Source organism: Malaclemys terrapin, chromosome 1 (assembly GCF_027887155.1).
Source record: "Malaclemys terrapin pileata isolate rMalTer1 chromosome 1, rMalTer1.hap1, whole genome shotgun sequence".
In the NCBI taxonomy this organism is placed as follows: domain Eukaryota; kingdom Metazoa; phylum Chordata; order Testudines; family Emydidae; genus Malaclemys; species Malaclemys terrapin.
The window spans coordinates 206,782,574-206,804,857 of record NC_071505.1 but is presented as its reverse complement, the minus strand read 5'-3'; the positions used below and the strand labels follow the sequence as shown (position 1 = coordinate 206,804,857).

General features: G+C 40.6%; 1 protein-coding gene across 12 annotated transcripts in view; it reads right to left on the bottom strand.

Annotated features, from left to right (window-relative positions):
- The window catches only part of DMD (dystrophin), a 2,004,766-nt gene that overhangs the window by 17,020 nt on the left and 1,965,462 nt on the right, over positions 1–22,284 (bottom strand). For 10 of the 12 annotated variants that reach the window (XM_054005912.1, XM_054005914.1, XM_054005909.1 and 7 more), the window contains 6 exons: positions 17,749–17,814; positions 16,576–16,641; positions 13,433–13,591; positions 8,877–9,120; positions 8,405–8,528; positions 3,768–3,860 (listed from right to left, as the gene is read on the bottom strand). In XM_054005912.1, the coding sequence (XP_053861887.1) occupies positions 3,768–3,860; positions 8,405–8,528; positions 8,877–9,120; positions 13,433–13,591; positions 16,576–16,641; positions 17,749–17,814 (752 nt within the window). The remainder of the gene's footprint in view (positions 1–3,767; positions 3,861–8,404; positions 8,529–8,876; positions 9,121–13,432; positions 13,592–16,575; positions 16,642–17,748; positions 17,815–22,284) is intronic. The other 2 variants (XM_054005916.1, XM_054005913.1) reach the window with 1 other exon arrangement.

Sequence of the window (22,284 nt, the reverse complement as noted above, 5' to 3'; positions counted from 1 at the left end):
CCAGTTTTGGGTGCCACACTTTAAGAAAGATGTGGACAAACTGGAGTGAGTCCAGAACAGAGCAACAAAAATGATAAAAGGTTTAGAAAACCTGAGCTGTAAGAAAAGATTTAAAACAAAAACGGGGCATATGTTAATCTTGAGAAAAGACAACTAAGGGAGGGACCTGATAGTCTAGAAATATGTTATGGGCTTTTATAAAGTGGATGGTAATCAACTCTTCTCTACGTCCACTGAAGGAAGGACAAGAGGTAATGGGCTTAATCTGCGGCAAGGAAGATTCAGGTTAGATATTAAGAAAAATTCTCTAACTATAAGGGTAGATAAGCTCAGGAATGGGGTTCCAAGGAAGGTTGTGGAATTCCAATCGTTGGAGGTTTTTAAAAACAAAGTTGGACAAATATCTGTCAGGGATGGTCTAGGTTTACTTGGTCCTGCCACAGCACACGGGGCTGGGTTTGATGACTTCTCAGGGTCCCTTCCAACCGTGGCACCCTTCCAGCCCTGCGTTTCTCTGATTGTATGCTTAGTTTTCTACATGTTGCAAGACTTGCTTTACAACAAAGGTGCTAAAATCTATTCGAAATAAATGCTACCAAGTTCTGATGCTCTTTTTAATATACCTGCTCACAATCATAGACGTTAGAGATGGAAAAGTCATATTAAATCACCAGCCCAACTCCCTGCGACTGGGGATTTGTCCCTGTTATACATTTTATAATTTCAATTTTTGTTTTGGAAGTGACAAATAAAATCTTTCTGTGGCGAAGTTATTTCACAGCCTTGTAGGAGCTCATTCTTAGGACACTTTCCCTGATATTTAGACTAAATTTTCCATTTTTAAAACTTCACCCACAATTTTAACTGATACCTCCATGCAGCTCACTACATAAATTTGCCCCTTCCTTTGTGTTAAGAAAATTCATGTATTCCTAGACAGACAAGATGGATGAGGTAATATCTTTTATTGGTCCAACTTCTGCTGGGGACAGAGACAAGCTTTTGAGTCACACAGCGCTCTTCCTCAGGTGTGAGAAAGGTACACCCAGGGGTTACAGCAAAATGCAAGGTGGAAGGGATTGTTTAGCCCAGGTGTTCCCAACACGGTGCCCGTGGGCTCCATGGCGCCCGCCGAGGCATCCATGTGCGCCCACCTACTGGCCGCCAGACAAGCAGCCGCAGAAATGCCGCTGAGAAGCGGCAACGTCAAGAAGCGCTACTGCCAAAATGTCGCCGAATTTTGGCGGCGACACCTCTTGATGACGCTGCTTCACGGCGGCATTTCAGCGGCGACGCCTCTTGACATTGCCGCTTCACGGCAGCATTTTGGCAGCTGCTTGTCCAGCGGCCATAGTCCTCGGCGGCTAGTCGTCCGGCACCCGCCCATGGAAAAGGTTGGGGACCACTGGTTTAGCATAAGTGGTTAGAACATATTGTAAAGGACCATTCAAGGTAGAGTGGACTGTTAACACCTCTGCAGTGATAAGACAAAAAGATGGGATTAGTGGGCCTCTGTACCACATGTTGTGATAGACATGTGTAGGATCCATGGATTTGAAAGGTGTGTTGTGGGGAGTGTTGATCATTGTAGCAGGGGAGATATGTCTGCAGGTTTTGTCATACAGAAAAATGTTTTCTGTACTAAAACACTAATTAATATACTACAAATTACAGCATATCGCTGCTTGCAATAGGTTCTGTATATCATTTATATGCTGTCAGCTTTATTAATTAAGTTTGCTATAAAATTTATAGCAAAAAATAAAATTAAAATCCCTTTTTACACTCCGTCAGCACAGAGTGGAATCTGAAATAGTGTGGTAATTTCCTATTTTAAGTACAGGAAAATAACTACTGCAGCTTAAATAACACATTAATTGTTGACTTTTGAAATGTGACCACTGTATTCCAAACATGCTTGTATTTTCAAAATGATTATTCTTCAATTGACATCAACTCTGATTAGGAAGTTTGCTACAATGAACAAGGGCCTCATTCTTAAAAACTGGGTTAGGCTCATAAATTAATAGGTAGGACACACAAAGATATTTTCAGAGTGCTGAGTACACACAAATGCCAATGAAATCAATGGGAGCTGCAGATACCCAGCAGCTTTGAAAATCAGGGCACTCTTTTTAGGTGCCTAAACGTGGATTTAGAAGCTTGCATCTTTAACAGGCTCTCTCTTTCTGGTGGCTAAATCATAGGTGCAATTTGGGGATGGATATAGTGCACACATATGCTCACCATGTTAAGGACATCAACTTAGGTGAAAGTATTTTGCAGCGGATTTTCTTGGATAACGTTTTTTCTAGATGATTCTATTTCCATTATCCATTTTTCCAATCAATTCTCCAACCTCCCTTCCAGAGGTGAAAGTACACCGGACTGGACCAACTTCTCCAGTGGTGATTTAAAGGGCCCAGGGCTCCAGCCGCTGCGGGGAGCCTCGGGCCCTTTAAATCACCGCCGAAGCCCTGCCGCCACTACCCCAGGCTGGCAGAGGTTCTTGCTTGGGATGAAGCAGGCATATCATCCTTTGGAGAAGGCACTTGGTGTGAAATTCATCTCCCTGTGCAAATGGTGTGCACAAAGCCTATGCACATCCACAAAATAAGGCAAAAGTGGGACTTCAGGTGGCATATAGGACTTATGGGGCTTCTCCACAGCAGGTGAATGTCAACCACCGTAGCTACTGTCCAACAATCATTCCATCTCCAGTCCTGAATACAAGCAATTCTCTTGGCAGCAGAATGTTTTGTTCTGGCTCAGAAAAGACCTTTTCTTAAATAAAAAGCTTTAGAAACCATAATTCAAATAATGTGTGTGCTTATCTTCAGCAAACAAAGGGAGCAAACTTTAATAAAAACAAGAAAATTGAAAGAGGTGCTGTTGTCTCCACACACACACACACACACACACACACACACACACACACACACATTCTGTACAAACTAGCAGCCAGCTTATTTTGTCTCACTTTGAACTCGAACAGCGTGAGTTTGAAAGTTTTGACTCCAACTCTAATGTTATTGGGTTCGCAATCTTCTTAGAAAGAAGGAGAGAGAATAAAATACAATCAAACATACAGATTGAAAACCACAGAGGGACTGTGAAAAAAGGAACCAAGGGAAAGGGAAAAGAGGAAATTCTAAGGAAAAAAAAAAACAGATATAGAGTGTATATTGTTAATAGGGCACCCACGAAGCTAGGTTAGATTTTTGGGGAGGTTATGATGTCCCTTATACATAACACAGCTTTTTGTAGCTAGTCTTAACAAAAACAACTAAATAATCTTGAGTGAAAAAAACAGAGAGAGAGAGTCAGAAGTAGCTTATTTCTCTCTCACACACACCATTTACTTATACACATGTACTTGTACTGTAGAACACCAGAGTTACAAACTGACCACAAACCACATTTGGAACCAGAAGTACGCAATCAGGCAGCAGCAGAGAAAAAGAAAAAGCAAATATAGGACAGTACTGTGTTAAACGTTAACTACTAAAAAATAAAGGGAAAGCAGCATTTTTCTTCTGCATAGTAAAGTTTAAAAGCTGTAGTAAGTCAATGTTCAGTTGTAAACTTTTGAAAGAACAGCCATATAATGTTTTGTTCAGAGTTACGAACATTTCAGTTACACAAAATCTCCATTCCTGAGGCGTTCATAACTCTCAGGTTCTACTGTATATTATATTGCGTGATCTTTAAGGAATGTATACCACCTCTTAACTGTTGATATATGCTTCTGCGTTACTGAAGCTTACCTCTTGTACTTGGGAAGGAATTGTTAAGCTGTTCCATCACCTCCTCCAGCCCTGTGCTTGTGTCCTGGGGAGGGCTGAGCAGGTCATCCTCACCTGAAAAACCAATACAAACCATGGCATTTACGTCACTGCAAAAACATCTGGTAAACAGATCACTATGGTACTTCTCCCCTCCCCCCAGCCCCCGCCATGTACCTTACGGAGGCAGGACACTTGAAATAAATCCTCCTGGCTAATATCCAGTCTAAATTTTAAGGGGTAATTTTGTCACCAAATATTAAATGCTTTCCATTTTAATGAAGCTGTGTAAAATCAGGCAAATCTGCATCTTAAACTTTAATTCATTAAAAGAATGCCAGGATTACTTGATCTGGGGGAAATGTCTGCTAAGAGGAGGGAGTTCATATAAATGATGATCCTTGTTTCAGTTTTCCTCATTCCATTACTGGTACCAATTTTTGCTGTTGTGAGCAGTGCTGTTTGAGCAGCTCTCTAATGGTGCTGGCTTCATGTTAGGAATGCTTTGCCTAGCAGAGTAAATCTGCATCAACATTAATATTTCTGACAGTTTAATTGCATCAGATTGGTGCTCCAGGAACACTCAATTGTACTGTGAAAGGTTTTAAAAAAAACAGTTCAAACAAAGCAAAATCCATATGTCCCTTTGAATGATTTCTATAATCTGATTATAAGGCAGAAGCTTACTGGGAAGTTTAGCACCCTTCATCTTTACAGGTATTTTTACATTTTCTGATGTTTTCACATAACCAAATGCCATCTGCCCAATTGTACAGGAAAGGGTAATTTTGCTTAGTTTTTAATCGGAAGCCTAATAGCAGTAAAGTGCTTAAAAAGCAGAGTTTCTAAAGGAGAATACACCTGGAGGGTTATCTAGGAGAGTGAGAGTCTCTCTTATTTGTCTAATCCCCCATTAAGACACAAAAGCTGCGTTGCCATCTGTAATAACCCAAGCAGAGATGCATCAGCATTTTGAAAATTATTTGAGCCTTTGTCCCATTTCACAGTCCTCTATTATTAGTGTAGAATACACCTGGCATCTTACCTCACTGTAATTGAAAAAGCAATGCCACCTAAAGAATATTAACGCTACCACCCCCCGTCCTCCCATTTTTGATACTCCATGTCAGTGAAATCTCTACTACAAGTACACAGCAAAATCCAAGTCTTGTAGCACTGCTTCTGTCAGGCTTAGTATGCATCTTGGCTTTGGACCAGAAGGCTGTGGATTCAAGTCTTGTGGCAGGAATTATTTTCATACAAAATGTTGCCCCATTAGAGGTGTTGTCCTTTGAAAACTTAAGAAAACCAGAGTCACTTTTCCAGCCTCTGATAGATGTCAAGGTGGAAATTCAGAGCCAGATTTTGCCACTACTCAGGCTAAATACCTGAATCAGCCTGGATAAAGAAGGCAGAATCTGGCCCTAAAGATTCAAATATATATTTTCAAACAATAGGGAATAATCCTATTATGTTCTGGCCAACATTAATCACCTGAGTAAGGACAGACACTAATATCCAAAGTGGTATTGTTAAGCACAGATACAAGTTTAGCTGTATATGCCCTCAAGGTCAATATACGTTTATTTACGATGTATTCACTGCTCTTATCTTAATGCTAAGTGCATTAGAAAATACTACCTAAAATTTACTTTTAACTTGTAGTTAAATATAGTTTAAATTGTATTTAAATAATTGTATTTAAATAAAATAATGAAACCGGACATCATACAAGCAACTCCCAACAACAACTAAAAGACTTCAAATGTATTGTAACAGTGAAAAGTGCTGCACGTTAGCATAGCTAAAAAGATCCCATGTAATCTTTGTTCCAGGGTCAGGGCCGGCTCTGGCTTTTTTGCCACCCTAGGCAAAAAAAGCCTCCCGCTGCCCCAGCCCTCCTCCCGGCAGGGAGCGCGGCAGGGGAGGGTGCTGAGCCCGGCCGCAGGCCGCTCTCCCCAACCGGCCGTAGCGCCGGGGGGAGGACAGTGAGCCCGCTGCGGCTCCGCTGGCGGCTGGAGCACCGAGAGGAGGGCAGAGAGCCCGGCCGGGGCTCCACTCTCCCCGGTGGCCAGAGCGCCGGGGGGGAGGGTGGCGAGCCCGCCGCGGCTCCGCTCTCCCGGGCGGTCAGGGGGCCGGGGGGAGGGCGGCGAGCCCTGGCCATGGCTCCGCTCTCCCCGGCTGCCAGAGTGCCGGGAGGAGGGCGGCGAGCCCGGCCAGGGCTCCACTCTCCCCGGTGGCCAGAGCGCCGGGGGGAGGGCGGCGAGCCCGCCACGGCTCCGCTCTCCTGGGCGGTCAGGGAGCCGGGGGGAGGGCGGCGAGCCTCGGACGGGGCTCTGTTCTCCCCGGCGGCCACGGGGAGGGCAGCGAGCCCTGGCCATGGCTCCGCTCTCCTCGGCTGCCAGAGTGCCGGGAGGAGGGCGGAGAGCCCGGCCGTGGCTCCACTCTCCCTGGCAGACAGAGCGCCGGGGGGAGGGCGGCAAGCCCAGTCGCGGCCCTGCTCTCGGGCCGGAGTGCCGCGCCGCGCCGCCCCCCTCCAGCTGGTGCCTGGAGCCAGCCCTGTCCAGGGTTCTGGAATGCTGCTTCACTGTGAAGTCTCATTATGATTACACCGAAATCAATTAAACATCTTACTGTCCTTTTCATTTTTGTCTCAGAAAACTAATTTAGGTCTAACAAATTATGTTAAATGGGAGTCATCTTTAGCAGGATGCACAATGAGAATCCATTTATTGTATGTTTGGCCTAACTAATGACACAACAAAGATCTATACATCTGTTAATAAGAAGGCTGGTAACTGCTGACTTTCTGGTTTTGCATCCATATGTTTAAGTAATAGATTTTATGGAAAAGGGGAAAACACATAGAAAGAAGTAATTAAATGGTCATGAAATGATTAAGCTCATCACAATTCAGTTCTTCAGAACACTAATCTAAATCATATTAGTATGTCCATAACAAATTTTGTATATAGTGCAGGGTAACTAAAGTGAGAAGCAAACAAGCAATTTCAGTAATAACACCCCCGCCCCTGCCACACAGACACCTTTGCTCATTACTGTACTTTCCTCTCACCCCTAGTATTTAACTTTAAGATCACTTCAGCACTACACATTTTCTCAAAGGTACATTACTCCACACTGGTTATTGTAGGAGATCCCTACATAGTCAATTTTTTTGCCCCAATCATGCATATGATGATGGCAGCATTATCACTCACAAGGCAGCAGATGTCCAATATAGGGTAAATCTGTCACCTTCATTTAATTTAAGACTGACAACAAGTTCTGTAAACCCACACCCACCTCTGCGTCTGAACTAAATATGTTTTACAGTGTGATAGAGGAAAACATTAATTCCCCCAATTTAAAAAAAAAGAAAAATCAGTTTACTGCATTTTAGTTATCTGTACAAATCAGAATATTTCCAATAGCCTTAAAATTTGTTTCTTTTGTGAAGCTATTGGTACTTTGAAGTCATCAAATTAAACCAGCTTATTGTAAGAATACATTGCTAGACAATTACTGCTTTACTTAAAATAATTCCCTGTTACTGGGTGTGACCTGGAGAGACAGACTCTCCCACCCCCTTAGAAACCTGTCAGGGCTCCATGTGAAAGGCTGATGACTGCCTGGCAAGATAGGTATGCATATAAGCAGTTGATTCTTTTCAAGATATGTTTTCTCTGTAATACTTTTGTTCTGAATAAATAATACTTTGCTTTACGAAGCCTGGCTGGTCATTGATTAACCCTGTCACAACCCTTGGGAAAGAACAGGATAGCAGGTGCTGAACTAAACTCAGCTTTGCTCAGGTGATCACAGTTAATTGCAGAAATCTGCATCCTTAATCTCCATTTTGGAGGGTGTGGATTGCAGGATCCTGTCCCGAGGAAGGTGATGACTAGAGGCCTGAAGCCTAAGTGGCATATCCTCAAGGAGGCCATGAAGGGTCCAAGGTGCAGTTACCTCAGGAACCACGACACTGGGCAATAAATATCTATCAGATAGGAAACTACAGCAGAAGCGTTACCAAAAACAAAAATATCAACGATTATTCACTGAAGACTATTGCTGAATAAACCTTTCTCCACAACCAATCTGTGATTTATCATCATAAATATATTTATAAAAGCTACCAGGTGGGTGCTGCCTGTCAGTGGCCTATCACTCAGTTCTATTTATCTGAGCAATGATACATTAAAATAAGATCACATCAATTAACCATGTGGGATGGTTGATCATTTTTTTAAATCACTTAGTCATAAGTAAGACTGTGTCGGTGTAAATCAGATTAGATCAAATTTATTAGCTTAGAGGTTATCTGAACAGCTTGCTTTAGCTTTTTCTTGGTACCTGTTTTTCAAATACAAGCCCTGATGGAGCTTTCTGTTTGATGTCAAAATATCTGTGACACTGCACCATGGTTAAATACAAAAGCCTACATCATGATATACAACGGAGAAATAGCCAACTAAAGTCAATGCCCATTGCAAATGCCCACTGTTTGTATTAACAACTGAATAAAATCTTTACTATCCTTAGCTAATTTTGTGGTGTCCTATACTGTAAAATATAAATATAAATCTCTCGTGACAGTTTGAACGTTGTCATCTTACCCATGGTTTCTGAAGTCTGGCTGCCGACTACGCGGAGAAGCATTGGCTGACTGCTGTCTGACCTCTGTAAGGAGGTAGAAGGAGAAGACAGTGTTGTACCATTCACCTTGGAATCTGCCTGGGGCTGAGATATCAGAATAAAACACGGTGGTTATTCACAGCTGAGCACATTTGAGCAAATTTTTATATTTCCATATTTTGTATATATTCCACAATGGTTACACAGCAATTTTGTTCACTACATTTCAATGGGCTAAGGATCCAAATTCCAAATTAAAAAAGCTACTGCACTGCATTCACACACCAGTGATCTTATCTTACCACTTGCAATCTACAGTAAGATCAAGTTCCTCTCCCTGACTACACTTCACAGATATCACTTCTTGATGTGCTACAGTTATTGATAACATTTCAAACTCTGCTTTGGAAAAATCATTCTTTAGGGCTCCAAAGAAAAAGCCTAAGGACTTACCTGTTCCAGCAGCTGCCTCAGCCGGTGCAGCTGTGACTCCAGCTGTTTGTTGTGATCCTCCAGAATCTGCATCCTGGCTTCCAGGCGGCCCTTGTGCTGTCGAAGCAGCTTGGCTTCTGCAATGAGCTCAGCATCACGAGGACTTTGGGGGGAGATGGGCATCATCTCAGGGGGGGATGGCAGTGGAGAAAGTCCTTTGTTATCATGTTGTTGCTTCAGTCGGTCATATTCAGCCTGCAGGTTTCTGTTAATGTCAAAAAAAGGAAAGCCTTACCGTTACAAAGTAGAACAGTACAGCCTACGCCATCCTTCGGCTATAGCAGTCAGAATGCACATCACACATATAACTATTAGGAATAGGCACACAGTTTGGGATTTAAGCCCATCCAAACCACCTGCCTTCGAGTCTGCTGAAACTAATCTACAAAGTTTGAGTTTGGTTTGACAGAGGTAAGGTACCAACTTGTACAGGTTTTCACACGGGGATGTCAGGATGTTGCCCTGAAACACAGATATCATTGTCAGGTCTCTGGTTCATAAGAGTTCTGAACTCCCTTCCCAGAGCATGGGTGGCAGGTGAAGGGTGACTGCTCGAGAAGCCCCTCCCAAAGCATAAGCCGGAGGTGTGGTTCAGCTTCCAGTTTGCTGAACTTTGTAGTTAACAGCAGACAATGAACCATTTGCTCATTTCTAAAAAGTGTGAGTACTGTGAAATGTGAATGCTACTATTTGATCACAGAATACACGGTATATACAATACTAGTAATGCACTTATATAGCACTTTGCCTATTCAAAGCACTGTGCAAACACTAATTCATTTTCACACCAGCGCAGTGAAGGATGTAGGCAAGAATTATTCTAATTTACAGATCAAAAAACTGAGACGGAGAGAGTGACGTAGCAAGCCTGTGGCAGAACTTGGATTTGAAGTCCCCACTTGCAACTTTGTGCTCATTCACCACATCAGACCAAACTGCCTCCCTTATATTTACCATAAACTAGATTTTCAAACCAACTGTTAGAATGGGAAATTGAGTAACAGAGAAACAGGCAATGAGCTGACCTGTTAAATTAGACTTAAATTTTGTTAATGTTTTAATAGCTGGGCTATATACAGCATTCTCTGAATGCCACATTTCTACCATCACTTTACTACTCTGTTAATCCTGCATTGGGCTAACTGTTCTTCTAGTCAGTCTCTTGAATAAAACACTCCATAGGATTAATATCAGATGTGAGGCCAAAGAGCATCATGCTGAAGGAATTCTACTGAGCACTCGAAACAAGAACATTTCCCTGGTGAGTAGTTACTTAGTTTTCTTTTTAAGATCACCCTCTGTATGTTCTGCAGAATAGAGGAGGTGAAAAGCTAAAAACCTAGTTATGGACAATGCAGTCCATCTTACAACCAAAGAAATAAAATTTCGTAGCAGCAATCTTCACACAAAGGGGAAGCATAACAAACTGTATTGGGATTTTACTGCTATAATGTCCCTTTAGTACTTCCCAGAGTGAAAAATGGTACCACAGGCTACAGACCTCATAACTGCTTACTTGACAAAAGTAGTGGCCTAGATTTTCTTATTTTTTAAAACTCTTTATTATATGCCCTGATACAGATAGAGTAGAAGCTGTGAAAACAGAGACCTTTTTCTTATTCTGCCAGTGAACCCAATTTCACATTTACATTCTGATCTAGAGGCTTAAAAACACCTCAGAAACCCTACTGTAAGATTTATTAAACTGGGGAATGCTTAGAAAGATATAGAAGTATGTCCACACTACATGAACGGTTCGGGGTCGGGGTGGGGGGCTGTATGTGGCCGTAACATGAGACAAGATTCTACAACATGAAGATTAGCAGTTCTAAAGGAGCAGGACATCTTGCCTGCTCCAAGCAGGAGGAGAGGACCTACACTTGCTCTTAAGTCAAACATGTTATGTATAATTTCACATGGACAAGAAAGTGATGAGAAGTTACTTACTGGTAACTGTTGTTCTTTAAAAATGTTTCATCTGCATAGTCACACTTGGGGTATTGGTGCTGTCTCAGGATGAGCCGTGGCATTTTCTAGAGAACAATGCCCACTGAAGACATTCACCCTCCTCTACCCCCCAGTCCTTCCCTTGCAGAGGATTCTGAGTATGAAAGGGGGAATGGCTGCACCCACCCTTCAGTTCCTCCCCAAAATTTTGGGATTCTTTCTCTGCTAAAGGGGGAAGGTGTGCAGTGAGAATTTACAGACACACTCAAAGAACAGCAGGTACTGGTAAGTAAGCTCTCTCTTTGAGCTTCCCACTAGAATGCAGGACACCACCCAGGAAGGCTAAAGAGTTCTAGATGAACAGATGCAAAACTGCCACATCAGCTCTGGATGGGAGGTCATGAGAGTGTTAGAAGTGATCACAATTTCTCTCCCCAAGATCAGACCTTTGCAAGGGAAGCATTTTTGCTTCAAGCACATATAGAGCTTCCAGAAATAGCTTTTCAAATTCTGTGGAAAAGACAGAAGGCCTGCAATGAATGCTGTCTTTGGGATAGTTGAATATCTTTTGATATATCCAGATGAATGAACACCCAGTGAGTCATAACAATGGTGTAAAAGCGACTTGGGACAGATTAGTGGCCTATATGAGGTGGAAACAGAGATTATGACACCGATGATACCATATTTCCCATATGGCCTACAGTTAACAGAGGATTGGTCATTTGGCCTGTTTCTCACTAAGTCCACAGGCTGTAGCTATGGCTATGAGGAATGCCCTTTTCCTAGATAGCAGACCTGAAAAGGTCAATCAAGTGCACTCTAAAGACTCAGAAATCTATTTTCTTTAAATCTTATGACCTTGGGGGATCTGAGTCATGATTTTTCAATTCTCGGGGTCTCAATATTAAATCTACCAATGACCAGATCTGCCAGGTTTAGTGCTGGTTTATGTTGGTTGAGTGAAGCAATAGAGCCCCAAAATATCAGAGAAATGTGGCTACAGTGTTTTGATGCTGTCAAAACCCTCTTGAGCCTTTGCTATGAAAGGTAAAGAAAAGCTAGGAATGGAAAGCTAAATTAGGAAGAAATGAAGAAAAAGGTGTCTGCCACCAAAGGATTAAGAAGTAGGTGATATTTACATTTTAGCTAACATGGCACAATATTACCTCTGTGCAGAGGACCATCACAAGGCCTGAGCACCATTTATGACCACCAGAGGGAACAGGGGAAATTCATCCTGTACAAAGGTACTGCACAGTTATTTCACAGCCCCTTTATCTTTTTAAAATCTTCTTTATATATCTTCTTCCCCTCTGTAGCGGGGTGGTCACCCCGCTCTTGCCTGGAAGGCTTTGAAGCAGCCCGGGAGAGGGCTGTGGCAGAGAAAAGCTGGGCTGATGGGGAAAGCAGCCACAGCTGTAGCCAGTGCAATCAGGGCCCAACTGGCCCTTATAAGAGGGCAGTGGGCCAGAAGCAAGGAGAGTCTCCTCTAGCTGTAGAGGGAGACAGGCCTGGCTGCTGGGGAGCTAGAGAAGGTACCTGGAGTGGAGCAGGACTGGGGGAAATCTATGGGAGTTGGGGAGTTCTGGCCTGGAAACCCCCCAGGCTGTGGCCTAGTGGAAGGCCAATTAAGTACTGGGGTTGCAGGGGGCAGCCCACAGGTAGGCAGAGGCAGCAGGTCTAAACCCAACCTTGCCTCTGATGAGTGGCTTTTACACTGAAGTCCGCCCCAGTGAGCAGGGGCTAGATGATGACTGGCAGTAGCCCACGACTGAGGCAAGGTGGGGATAGAGGGTTGGGGGTTCCCCTGGGTGAGGAGACCCTGAGACTGTGGGGGTATTGCCAGGGGGCAGCACCCCAAAGACAAGGGGCACTGGGTCCTGGGAGGGACATGGGGGGCCAACGGCAGCGGGACACTGGACTGCAGAGGGCGCTCCGGAGGCTGGACGAGCTAATTCCCTGCGAGACCAGCAGGAGGCGCTGCAGGGGTGAGTCCCACATCGCTACACTCTCTCACCCATCTTTCTAGGGGAAATATACTATCCAATTGGTTATTTTTAAGAAAAATCTGTCTCCTCCAGGCGTCTATGGCAGAAAATGTACACAACCCTCTCTCATGTAATGGCTAATGCAAAATAAAGTAACCCTGAAGAGTTATTTTGAAATACATGCTGATAAAAAGAACACAGTACATTGTATACAAAGAAGAGTTATACAACACTGTTTACAGAACTTGTAATAAGTAACCCTCTAATCACAAAATGAAGTGACCCATATTTTCCTTTGAAGTTTTATCTTTATAAAGATTCTGCATAGCAGGCTAAACACAATAGCGCTGATTCATGATTGCATCAAAAGCATGAATGGGCCTATATTTATACCATTTTGTTCTAACATCTCTCACATATCTAGCAGAAAGTGAGAGAGAGAACGTAGGCAGGAGATTGAATAGAAAAGCTTAATAAAACTGACACTCTAACGGCAGGTTTCTCAGCTTCACTTTTGCCTCTTTATGTGGGTGTATCATGTATATGCAACTATGATAACAGCTGGAAAGTACATCTCACCTGTTTTCTTCCTCCAGATCTGCTAGGATTCTCTCTAGCTCACCTCTTTCTTCACTCTCCAGGGAAATCAGAATCTGGGCAGGACTGCGAGGCTGGCTCAGCGGGGATTCCTGGTTCAAACTTTGGCAGTAGTGCTGGATTAACAAATGTTCATCATCTCTAGAAAAACACAGCAAAAACCCAAAAAGCTGCTTTCTTCATCTTCATTTTTATCTTTGTGATTATTGATAGAAGGCAACTCATAGAAAAATCTCTTCACTCTTGAAGAAATTCAGCTGGATTCATTGCAAGGAGCAGGGGATTAGTGTACTTGTAGTGAAATTTGCTCAAGTGATTACATTAATTCACTACGTGCCTTCCCTCATGCTCCATATGCTTGGGATCCACCTTTGCCTCCCTCCTCTTCCTCAGGTGTTTCAAGCAAAGCTCTGGTGCAGCTGAGGATCTTGGCCCCCATGTTTCACCTTGCTTCCATCCAGTGCTTAACCTGACTTGCTCACACTTGCATTAAAGAATCACCACCTTGTGCTACCTGCTATGCCACTGCATAAAAACTTGTGGAAGCAAGGCCAAAACATTTATTTTTTACTCATAGTCCTTTATATCCATTCTTCTTATACCTAGCCCTTTTTCTATTTATACTCTTCTTCCTTCCCCTTTTCCTTTTAGTTTATTGTAGAGTTTAGTTTTACTAATATTTTTATTGAATATTATAGGGTTTTTTTGCACTGCATACACCTTATTGTTTTATGGTTGGAGTTAATGAAGTTTTATGTATCCAATTTTAAGAAAAAATTTAAAGATTTTATTTTCAATAATTTTAATCTAGAGATTTATGCCAAATTCAGTGGTTCATTGGAATTGCACTGATCATGTCAGTGGCCAGCCAGGCCAGTTCACTTTCTTATAAAGTTTTTCTGACACACAAATTATGTTCACATTTACACATGCAGCCAGAGTGTTAATTTTCCTTTTTAAAATGTTTTAATATATAAAACCAGTTTTATTATGGATGCAGTTTCATGTTGGGTACATGAAACTTTTCAGACATATAAAGCAAAAAGTTCCCTACACAAACAAATTACAAATCTACAAGCCCAATTCTGCACATCTTGCGTATTCCCAAATTTCACTGAGTTCTGGACATTTAAAAAAAAAAAAATGGGGGGGGGGGAGACGCTATGCTAAACTGATATCAGCAATAATCGTACAAGACCATAGTGGGCTGGGGTTTTGGAAGAATGGACACCACAGTAAGCAACGGGAAGGGGGGTGTCTTGTTTTTCAAATAAGTCATATTGAGAAATCATTTTGTATAGTTTGTTTATTTCATGTTTAACTCGGCATTTATAGTATATCTACTGTAGTTACTTTTCAAAAATTAAAATATTGCTGCTTTAAATTTTATTCCTCAAAACACTAGTTTTGTAAAGCTATTTTTTAGCCTATAAGAGTGCTAAACGATTTAGGTCAAACTAAAATTATTTGAGGTAATAAAAGCATCTGAAAAACTTGTGACTTCAAAACAGGCAATCCCTTTTTTTAAAAACAGAAAATTAAAAAAAAAATCATTAGCTCCTACATTTAGAACTTTCATGCAACATTCCAGCCTTGAGCTGATCCACACAACTAAGTTACAAATTTGGGGAGAGAGAAGAATTAACAGAGGCTAAAGTTGACAAAGAAGAAAAATCTTTTATTAAAGATGTGTTTACTTGATGTATTTGATAGCATTTTGTGTAGAGTCAGATTCATGGTTTACCCGGTTAGATACTTAAGGTAAAATATTCAAAAGCCCTTAAGGGCTTGTCTACACTTCGGGCTAAATCGGCACTGCTGCGATTGATGCAGTGGTTTTGATTTAGCAGGTCTGATAAAGAAAAGCTAAGTCGATGGCAGAGCGACTCCACCTCCCCAAGAGGCAGAAGGTAAGTCGGCAGGAGAGTGTCTCCGCTTGACATAGTGTAGCTAAGTCGACCTAAGTTACGTCAACTTCAGTTATGTAACTGAAGTAGCGTAACTTAGGTCAACTTACAGTGTTACCGTAGACCAGTCCTAACTGATTTAACAACCCAAATCCCATTTTCAGAAGTGACTTGAGTACTTCAGAGCAGAAGACCAGTTACATTTAGGCTCCTAAGTACCTGAATCTACATTGGACACAGGGCTTAGGTGTATTTGAAATCTGTAACCTTTAATCAGTTTCCCCCCTTTTGTTTGTGTGTGTATTTCACAGAGCAACAGGATGCAGAAAACCATAGAGCCCTTCCCTCCCTCCCCCCACAAGGAAAATGTGATCACAAAAGCACAAAATTTGCATAAGTGTCAGGTGCAGATTATGAAACTACTTTTAACAAAATTGACTAGATTTCAAACTAGCTGGATCCTTGGTCCTTTAAGTATAAAGCAATATAAAGACTATTTGTCAATGCATTTTTCCACATCCTGTCCAATCAAGGCTTTTGACTTTTAATATTTAATAACTAGCATGAGCTCATGCTGCCATTGCTTGCAGTAGAATTTAATTATTTGTAGACTGACTCTTTTTTAGTATGGCCCTGATGACCCCTCAAAAGGCTGCACTGACATTTTTAGCAATCAACATTTTTATCCACTTTTAAGTTTAAAGTTCACAGGAAAAAGGAAAACTTCATAGTTCATTTATGAGATACGCTCTGTGAGAGATTTTTTTCAATGTATTATGTGAAATTTGTGCTGAAGACATAACATTGGACTACTTTTAAGTGTGATGACATTTCATCATCAGCTGCATATGAGCAGCTTTGAGTTATACATCATAAATCCTGGCTTTGATATATATGGTGGTGGGCCATGAGAAGTCCATAACCAAACATACCACAATGAGATCACACAACAGTCAGATGTGAACAAGAAAATGTTGTGAACTCCGTATTATTGGTACTTTATTGCAAGGTGCAGGGCTGGCTCTAGGCACCAGCAAACCAAGCACGTGCTTGGGGCGGCATAATTGTAAGGGCGGCATTCCAGGGGCAGCAGTTGCAGTCTCAGAGGTTTTTTTTGTTGCTTGGGGTGGCAAAAAACCCTAGAGCTGGCCCTGGCAAGGTGCCAAGCCTTCACAAGCAAATGCACATCAGAAATATTCATAGAGATAGTATACTTACATGCTCTCATTAGGAGAAATACTGTCATTTAGGTAAGATCCATTGCTGTTCTCCATTTCTGCTAGCCTGTGGAAAAATTGAAAGATTCAATAAAACCCATAAGTCTCATTGCAGATTTTTCTGGCTCTAACTTTCCTGAAAACTGTAAAATATATAACATTTTGGTGACACAGTAGTCAACATATTAGAGACCCTAAATTTGGAAATCCGGACAACTTTTCACTTGCTGCTAGTTAACAAATGTGATTGCAAGCAGCTGTCACAAGTAACTCCTTATTCATTATCAATGATCTATCTAAATTAATCTCTAAGTTACGTACAAATCCTCCTGGTTAAGCAGATTCTACTATGAAAGAAAGGCCTTAAGATGCCACAGGCTTCCACAAAGTGTTCCATACCTGGCAATGTCATCACCAGAGCTGAAGTGACTTGTATGTTTCTAGTTTGTATGCAACATATAATTTAGAAAACATCTAGCTTGATCTGATTTATTTTTCATTTGAGTATGTATTTTACACAGTATCTACCCCTGAAAATTCCCCTGCTTGGGAGGGGGGGGGGAGAGAAGGGGAGAGGGGGAATCACTTTGCGTTGCAGATCTGAGCATTTACCCAAATGTTTGGTTCTTAAGATAAGAGTACTATGAAAAGTCCTCTTAAAACTTGGTAAGTGAACTACAGCAGTGGAATATTATCATCCCCCTCCAAAACAAAGAAAGATACCTTTCCAAGAATTTCATAAGCTCAATTCTTTAGTTTTACAATGTTGGCTAAATGTATCATTTGAGACTCATTTATTGGTAGCTAGAAATTTTGGAAGGCTCTGCACTATACAGTAATACCAAGAATTCTAATTAAAATAAAACCCTATGTAAGCAGAACGCATAACTTAATAAAGACCCACACAGAACTTAAAGGCCAGTTTTAACCAAGCACATGCTTTGGGTTTACCTATGTTAAGTGGCTCTTATTTACTCGCCAATCATTGCATAGTAGTCTGGCATGCAAGTTAATTGGTAGGTGGTTAGCAGTAGTTAGAAGGTGATGTATACTATCCACTCTAATTACGTTCAATTATTAAAAACCCTTATAATGATGGCTTCTCTTTTGTAGTGTATTTTTTTTTAATGGTTGTTTCAAGAAAGATTTGCCTAGTGTCCAGCTGGTCTCATACCTGCTAGCATAATGCTCAATGCGTGAATGAGTATCATCATGTGAAAGCTGAGGGGACGAGGCAGGCCTATAAGGCAGAAAACACTGATTAATCACAAATACCCCTTAAAAAGATAAAAATACACTTTGGTATGTCTATGCCCTTATGTTGCCATGTCTCATGGCTTCCATGGTTTATCCAATGTTTAATAAACAGCAAGCTATACTTGTAACCCATGATTTGTGTGCTTCCTTGATCCATCAGAGTAGAAGGTTTTGTGGCAGCATACAAAAGGGACTCAGTTCATTCAGGAGTTTTTCTGTGAACTTGATTTTTATGATAAATAAGCAAGAAGACGAAGCTGTTCCATGAGAGGTTTCTTGCAAAAGGATGTATAGATGAACTTTCTTCCCAATTTGCCAACCTCCTTCATTCACTACACTATTTCTCCTACTCTCCAGACCCACTGTCCAAACCTTGTGGAAAGTGTTTTATTTCTCTCCCTTCCTGTTCTGAGATGTGTTTCTAGTCCAATAGTAGCAAGTCTCATTAAAAAAAAGAAAGAAAGTAAAAGAGAGCTTCAAACGCCTGCATCCATGCCCAATCAGGAAGTTACCTCATGAGATATACAATGTTAAGTGTTGAGCCTAGTCAATATACTTGAATAGGCGACTGCAAGAATTAGGGCCAGTGTTTTGGTGAAGGTCCTCTTCCCAGTTTCACTACGACCACAGTGTGGTATTAGGGGAACTGTAATGTTGGACCTCTCCACTTTTGATCATTACAAAATGAACTCCTGTCCACATTTATGAACTGAAGACCCATGTGAATTTTCAAAAGAATAAGTTTGGTGTAGCCTTAGGGCTGCTCTACAATTGAAAGTTGTGCCTGTAGTCCCATGTCAATTACAGATGCAATGTTTTAGTGATAGGGTAATATTGGTATAAAGGTGCCTTATACTGGCATAACTTATTCTCCTTCCCAAATGGAAATAACTATTCTAATATAAAGCATCTTTATACTAGTATAACAGCATCTACACTAGGGAATTGTACCAGTAATTATACTGTTACACGTAAAGTGTAACTTTCTAGTCTAAACAAGGCCTTAGAATCTTAGAAAAAATAGCCAAATTCCAATTTGTGTACCTAAATTCCTTTTTTTTTTTTAAATAGTTTTGGTAGATAAAATGCTTTCACTTATTAGTTTCAAACTGTTATGCAGTGTTACTGGTACTGTCCAAGAGAGACAGTGTTCAACTCCAGAATAGTTGCATTTCAGTGGCAGATGAAACAATTCTTATATTACAGGTGATAATGGTACGTAATGCTATTGTATTAGGGGCGTGATGATCCTACAAAGCATTTACTATAGGATGATTATACATTTCTGATCATCTTCCAGTTTTTAAAGCAGTTTGCAAAGTGCTTTAGAAAAGTAGGCTTCTTCTGAATTCACAGAGCTATATACTACATACACCTCTACCGCGATAGAACGCTTCCTCGGGAGCCAAAAAAATCTTACCACGTTATAGTTGAAACCGCGTTATATTCAACTTGCTTTGATCCACAGCCCCGCCCCCCTGGAGCACTGCTTTACCGTGTTATATCCGAATTTGTGTTATATCGGGTCGCGTTATATCGGGGTAGAGGTGTATTTAGAAGACATTGTTAATGCTTTTTCCTCACAGATTGGTAAAGCTTTTTCTATGAGATACTATAGGTCAATTATCATGAATCACATTTTTCTGAGACAAGTTTTGGCATTGCCAAGCCCACATTTATGCACCATGCTTTTAGACATCACCATACGCAAATCAGTGGATAAATATTCAATGTACTACATTGAAATATTCAATACTACCTCCCTAAGATATTCATGGAAGATATCCTAATTTGCATGGAACTACTTTAAAACTGGAGGTAACTCAGAAGAGTGTAGATCAGGGCACTTTCAAAATCTGTGCTAGTAGGCAATTATTATTAATAATAACTAAGATTTTGCTATTTAGCTGATATCTCCCAATTTCTATATTTTTGACATTCAGAGCCTGACTGCATCTTCTGATGCCCCATCATCAGAAATTAAATTGCATCTTTAAAGGAGAGCAGGGATTGCTTCCTGTGCACCTTGAACTAACATACCTTGGGATAATGACATTGAAACTTGAGCATAAATCTGAAATATATATTTTACTATTACAAGAGGGGGAAATAGAATGTCAAAATAATTTCGCAAAATAAATAAAAAAATAACTGGCATAGTCCAAAATGCTATTATTTCTCATTTTAAGCAACCTCCCCCCTCAAAAAGATTTAATGCATCACAAAGCCACTGTTTCTGACCATTTTTTCCTTCATAAACTAGGTTCTGCTACCAGCTCCATTCCACTCCCCAAAATGTTTTAAAGATTTCTCTGGAAACTCCTGAAATAGGGCTTTGTTTTTTGTGTGCAGTATCACCAAAACAACCCAACCCAGCCTCAATTCCTTCCTTCCTGTTATTATTATTTTAAGAGAACATTGCAATTTTGTTTAAAGGCAACACAGTATTGGACAACTTGTTAAAACTGGCTATGTGGACATGCCAACTACAGGCAGAAGACACCTGAATGAGTCCATGAGTAAGTTAGATTTAGCAGCTGCATAGAAATTTATCATCTTTGGTTCAGAAGTAATCAAGACATACATAGTTAGTTTGAATAGCAAATGAATGAACTGGTAGTAAGGCTAAAGGACATGGCAAATATTTAACAGAGGCAAACATTTTTTAAGAAAACATCATTGATAAATTTTTCAGAGCGGTGTCTGCAGTAATAACCCTGAGTCTTCTACTAAAGTCAAGTAAGAGTTGAGTAGCTAAGACATTGTGTTATAATGCCTTTACCCTCTTGGGTAATGATACATAGCAATGTGTTTTGAAATTAACTATTCAGCTCCTCAGGTCAAGGTTTCTTGACAGTAAGGAATCATTAAAGTGTTTTAGTGACAGATTCCCAGTTCAGTACTACCAAGTGATGACAACAGAAATCATAATTCCATTATAGAATGTATGAGTTGCCTCTGTAATGCTTGGCAACTAGAGATTATCTGCAAAATATCCACCCCACTCATAAGCAGTCTGAACCAGCTAAGAAGCACCACACTATCATATTTTTATAAACACTGCCAGCCCCAAATATCAGTGTCCACCTAATCAGCATATTCTCAGTGCTGTAATGGTATTCCTAGATGATTCACTTTTAGGCCAGAGTACTTTGGAGACCGATAGAAAACTGGTACTGAAGACCCAGAACCAGGGCTCTAGGCCTAGGAGAAAGTTGTCCGATAATCAGAATGTGGTCAGATAGTTAGATGCTTTCAGAGTTATGATCTGTATTATTGTGATGAAAGGTTCCATTGCTAAAATGGGTGAAATATGGAAATTTGGAAGAATTTAACTCCTTAAACCTATTTAGCCATCTCTATAGTGGTTTCTGATGTATCATGTGTAAGTTAAACTCTTTGATCCAATAACCAAATTTCCTACCCTTGGTATAAAGCTCTTAGTGTAGCATGTCACAAAGTTATTAGTATAAGTGATCTGTGGGCACCATGCCTTAAAAATGTTATACAAACCTATCTGTGATATTATGTTAGACACAGCAACAACATTCTGTATCACCCAAGCTTTTATTTTAGGAGTTTTTTATTTTTAAACTTTTTCTTTTAAGAGATCTAATTGTGTTTTAAAGAGTCAGTAATCTGGATCCATATATTTCGATCGACAGTGTGCTTAAATTACCAATGAGTGCATTTATAGGAGAAACCATTTTACAAACACAATGCACCGTAACTCCAAAGCCCTCTACTACACTTTAGTTCCAAGCTTTGCTGATATTCTTACTAAGTGGAGTGTTAACCACATGCAATTTGCAATAGCATGCAAATTTCTTGGCATCTTAAAAATAAGCCTACTAGAGAAAGAGTGCTCCATCTGTCTTCACAACAATCTATGCTGTGTGTGAAAATTATAAATCAATATTCCAATGTATATATTTTGGTGTTGCTTATTCTAACAATAGTTCATTGTAAGTGAAATGTAGGTCACACATTTCAAAACATATATGCTAACAATAGTAAAGTTTTCTTTCCTACTATTTTATGGTTCTCTCTTCACTAATATTCACCTGTGAGTGAATTAAGAATTAAAAGTAATCTTAACTTACCTAGTCTAAAATTAGCACTATAATGTGGTAGCAAATGCCACAGAGATCATTATAAATCTCTAGTTTATGCTGATGCTGCTACTACTACAATAAGACAAAGCATGTTCAGAGATGGTGCATGTATGAAAATCCAATTTACAGTTGAGAAATCTTATTGGTTTTGTTTCTGAAAAGTATAAAAAACTTTCCACAGTATTTTTAGAACTCCAAGACCCAATGCCCTATCTCAATGTCTCCTCAGAATACCTTCTAAAACAAAAAAGACTGTAATAAAATATCCAATGAATTGTTGATTATCATGGGGATGGGGTGGGGAGGGATTGTGTATGTATGCATGAGAGTAAGTAAAA